General features: G+C 44.7%; 1 protein-coding gene across 1 annotated transcript; it reads right to left on the minus strand.

Moving 5' to 3' along the window:
* LOC109743741 (disease resistance protein Pik-2-like) lies at positions 1-2,555 on the minus strand. The gene is made up of 2 exons (XM_073498478.1): positions 1,805-2,555; positions 1-1,757 (listed from the first exon to the last, which is right to left on the minus strand). Exons 1-2 carry the CDS (start codon positions 2,553-2,555, stop codon positions 1,075-1,077), a joined length of 1,434 nt encoding a protein of 477 aa, XP_073354579.1. The 3' UTR covers positions 1-1,074.
* Positions 2,556-5,004: the final 2,449 nt, after the last annotated feature.

The raw sequence follows: 5,004 nt of genomic DNA on the forward strand, positions 1-5,004 counted from the left end.
TCAGGGTGAAAACCCATGGTGTGTCCTTCGCCGGTCATACCTGGCAATGGCGGTATTTCGATATCGTTACCTTGTTGAAGGCATTGCATGATGTTGCTCAGTTCTTCTCTCAGGGTGAAAACTCAGGATTTAGTATTTGACTGAATCCGGCAACGGTGACACTTGTGTGTCCTTATCTTCTTGAAGACGTTGCTTTTGGAGAACCTACTCGCAGCCCGTGTGTTGTCACGGTAGTGCTTGGTATCATTGTTGGTTACGGCGTGTCTTAGATCTTTTTTTTTCTTTTGTTTTTTTTTTCTTTTTTCTTTTTGGCTGTGTGCATCCTTGATGCCTTGAGTTACTCGTGGCATTGAGTTGTTGCAGAGGCCGGGTGTACTTGATATCATCTTGATATTAATATATTACCCTTTGTCGAAAAACATAAGCAACAACATGCTCACCTCAGCCACACAGGGACCATTACATAACCAATCGTTAACTATATTATGCAGAAATATCCAAAATCAATCCGAAATGCTGATAAAGCCAAGTCTTAAAAATCACGTGTAACCAATGGAAAAAAATATATACATACATACAAGACACGATAATGTATGCAGCAAGTAGAAACTGCGATCAGTCCTTTTGCGGTGACTCTGTTTCGGCTTCAGCTTCCCATCTTCATTCTTCCATCAGTATGATAATAGTTCCAAGCAAGCAAGCTCCCGCCGCACATCATACCCTAGGCAAAACAAATATGGTACATCACGTGAATTTGAGAAGTATTTATCCAGGTTTGAACCAAATCATGGAGAAAACATTGTGGGGTGTTTTTAATAAGATAAATGTCTCTTGTAAGATAAAAGAATGAATGCTAAGAATCTGTATTGGTACCTCGAGCATGAGCATGTAACCAGGAGGAACACTACATATTGGCAACGGCCATTTTAGTTCCCCTGAATGGGAGTGTCGCCATCCGATGTACCAATGTTAATGCCCCTGGCACCCACGCAGGGCCCGTGGGTGGCAGTTGAAAGGGACTGCGGCCACTGACACTGAGTACTCACATCCTTAGCTGATGGTTGGGATGGGCACCTACTTCCTTAGTGATTGCAGCAACTGCAGCCTTGCTTTCTGAATCGCTTTCAAACAGTAGTACCTTGCTTTTTTGAGACATGTGAGATGCTCAATGCCTAAATAGAATCCATAACTTTTTGCTACTAACACAGCAAATGACAGCTCAAGGTTCTCAAGCTTGGGCATAGCCCCTTTCACAAATCTAACGTATGTCGGATCAGATAGCACCAACTCCTTCAAACATGGGAACCCGGTGCCCTGGACTGTAAGCCTTTCTTCTGGGTTTGTTTTCCAGGATAGTTTTAGGTAAAGTAAGGCCTGGAGCTCACCAAGAGTGTGCATACCCTCCTCTGTTAATTCAGCTAAACTGATGTCTAGGAAAGAAAGGCTGGTGAGTGCTGGAGCAATCCACTCTGGAACTTTTGTGAAATAATAGTCACAGCTGGACATACAAAATTCTTGAAGGGAAAATGGCAGTGGGGACCAAGACCCTAAGAACTCGAGGAAACCACGATAGCTGGTTATCTGTAAAGACCGGAGCTTGCAGCTGCCAAGCTTGCACAGTGAGGAAAGTAACATTTCTTCGTGCCTGCTGAACTCTTCAGATTCTCCACCATCGAGATGTACACCGATTTCCTCCAAACCTGGCAGGTTCCCAAGATCCTTCACGGCATCTGCTGAACTTTGGGTAATATTAAAGCCTATATGTCCCGTAAGTTCCTCATATTCCCAATCTTGTTTGGTATACTTGTCCAAATTCCAGCAATTAGGTGTTGTAGTTTGGTTAGCTGAGTGAATCTAGTTGGCAACTCTTTCACTTGTGTATCTCCAAAATCTAGGTTCTCTAGGTCACGTAGCATCATGATCTCTGACGGTAGCTTTGATATTGTCGTGGCTCTAAAGTTTAGGTACTTCAGCTGGAGCAATTTGCAAATACTTCTCATATCATACTCTTCCAAACCCTCACAACCTTCAAAATCTAGTACACGTAGAGCTTCAAATTTAGCAAGACTAGGCAAGTGTTTGATGCATGCTGACGATGTTACGGTCAGAGATCGAACATGGCTTAGATCTTCTTGTGCAAGTAAATGTGCAAGCTCATGATCAATGTGCTGGATTGATAGTCGCCGAATAAAACCTTGACGATTTGCTAAACTCGTTTGGCCACCACCTATCACAACGATGAAATTATCTTCATTTGATTTTGAAATAATAATTTCTAGCATCATGTCATGGACACGGCAAGCACGAGCCTTGCCATCATAGCCGATGTCCTCAGGCTGTACCATGCTTTTGTTGATAAGTTCATAGAAATATCTCTCAGCGACTTCTTGCTGGCTTTGTCCACGCTCTTCAGAGATAAATCCTTCTGCTATCCACCGCCTCACTAACCTCTCTCGATCAATCACATAATCCTCAGGGAATACACTTAAATACAATAAGAAAGTCTTGAGATTAGGTGTAAGATCATTGTAGCTAAGGGATAGTATGTTACTCATTCCCTCTAGACTTCGATCTTTTTCCAACGACACAAATGCTTTATTATTGGAGTGGTTAACAAGTGGAACACCCTTCTTGCTTATTTTTTCATCTATAATTTATCATACACCACTTCAATACAATTTAAGTGGAAGACAAGTCTTGTACTCATTCAAAAAATGTTAACCATGCACCATGGTTAGGCGTACAAGGCAGGCGCACCAGATATCTCATAGTATATTGTTAGGAGACAGTTAGCTATTTAAACTATGTACTTATCTCTATCTCCTCCTCCTTGTATATCTCCCTGGTTGGTCTGTTTATAATAACCGAATCATGTATGCACCACATCAATCAATATATATCAATGTGGGTCACCATGTATGGTGATTGAGACGCTGAAACCATTATTCAACATGGTATCAGAGTAGGACTCTTCCACCTCGTCTAGCTCGTTCTCATCTACCTCCCATCGACAGAACCCTTCGCCATCCCTTCACCATCGACAGAAACTTCTCTCCATCGCCAGAACCCAGCCTCCACCAATCACCCCAGCAACCATGTCCTCCTCTAGGACGGCCATCTTCTCCGGCCTGAATAACAATACCTCTGAACCACTCTCCCGCACCAATTATGTCCTATGGCGCGCCCAGGCCAGATCGCAGATCATGGGCGCTGGCCTCTTTGGCTACATCGATCAGACTACCCAAGAACCCTCCAAAACCATCACAACCAAGAACGCCGAAGGGAAGGATCAGGTTGTCCCCAACCCTGCCTACTCCCCATGGCTTATCCAAGATCAGTAAATAGTTGCATACCTCCTTCGAAACCTATCCAAAGAAGTCCTCATCCAAGTTGCCTCCCTCGAGACGTCACATGCGATCTGGCATGCCTTGGCAAACATGTTCTCTGTTGTGTCCTTGTCTCGTGTCAACAACATCCGAGCTTCGCTCACCAACGCGTAGAAGGGATCCCAGTCGGCTTCGACCTACTTTGGGTACACGAGGTCTCTCTCCGACAAGCTAGCGGCGGCTGGCAAACCGCTTGGGGAGGGAGAACTCATCTCCTTCATCGTTGCTGGGCTTGATATGGAGTATCAACCAATCGTCTCCGCACTGGATGTCCGCACGGAGCCCATCACCGTCGATGCCCTCTTCTCTCTCGTGGCCAATTTTGACCAGAGGGTCGAGATGTTCCATGGCAACGGAGCAGGTGGCTTCAAATCTTCTGCAAACTCCATCTCTCGCGGCAGCGGTGGTCGACCAGGAGGCAACAAGGGCAGCTACCGCAGCAACCAGAACCAAAAGGGCAACGGTGGTGGCCCTCGTGGTGGATCTGGTGGCTATGGTGGCAGCGGCCACCCTAATGGTGGTGGATCTGGCAACGGCGGCTATCCTAATGGTGGCGCCGGTGGCTACCACCAGAAAAACTACGGCGGCGGCGGTCCCTATCCTGGTGGTGGTGGTGGTGGCTATTACCACCAGGGAAACTCCAACAGCAACAATGGTCGGCGTCCCTTCTCCAACAACAACAGGGGCCTCAACTTTCAAGGATATGAGGGCTACGAGGGTAAATGTCAAATCTGTAAAAAAAAACTAATCATATTGCTAAGGACTGTGATTGGCGCTATGCCGATGACACTTCCCAAAAGAAAAAGATTGCTGCTGCAGCTGATACATCATACGGTGTCGACACCAATTGGTACATGGACACCGGTGCAACAAATCATATCACGGGTGAATTGGAGAAGTTGACAATGCATGAGAAGTACCGCGGCAATGATCAAGTCTACACCACGGCAAACGGTGCAGGTATGGAGATAAGTCATGTTGGTCAGTCACATATCAAAACCCCATACAAAAACCTTGAAATAAAATATATATTGCATGTTCCTAATGCTTCCAAAACTCTGTTATCTGTCCATCGTATTACCCTTGATAACAACGTTTTTCTAGAATTTCACCCATTCTTCTTTTTGATCAAGGATCAGGTCGCGAAGGAAATTCTCCATAGGGGTGTATGTGTGGAAGGGCTCTATGCATTACTCCCTAAGTATTGCTCCTACAATAAACAAGTGTATGGTGCCATCAAGCTTTTCGCTGAAAGGTGGCACAGTCGTTTAGGTCATCCATCTTTTTCTACTGTTCATCAAATCCTTAGTAGAAATAAGCTCCCAGTTGTTGGTGAGCGAAATCCAGAGATAATTTGTGATTCATGCCAAAGAGCAAAAAGTCATCAATTACCAAATCTTGTATCCACTAGTGTGTCAACCAAGCCTTTGCAACTTATATTTTCTGATGTGTGGGGTCCAGCACCCACTTCTGTTGGTCGACATTCTTACTATGTAAGCTTTATTGATGACTTTAGTGTAGGAGATATGCCCTAGAGGCAATAATAAATGATATTATTTATCTCCGAGTTCATAATTATGTTTATGTTCCATGCTATAACTGCAATGATTCTCGAGTC

This window comes from Aegilops tauschii, chromosome 5 (assembly GCF_002575655.3).
Source record: "Aegilops tauschii subsp. strangulata cultivar AL8/78 chromosome 5, Aet v6.0, whole genome shotgun sequence".
In the NCBI taxonomy this organism is placed as follows: domain Eukaryota; kingdom Viridiplantae; phylum Streptophyta; class Magnoliopsida; order Poales; family Poaceae; genus Aegilops; species Aegilops tauschii.

Bases quoted from the DNA above. Each gene is read 5' to 3' on its own strand.
- LOC109743741 (XM_073498478.1), bottom strand. From the start codon at position 2,555: ATGAGTAACATACTATCCCTTAGCTACAATGATCTTACACCTAATCTC. The intron at 1,758-1,804 runs GTATACCAAACA...CGGGACATATAG, and splicing joins AATTGCTGGAATTTGGACAA to GCTTTAATATTACCCAAAGT.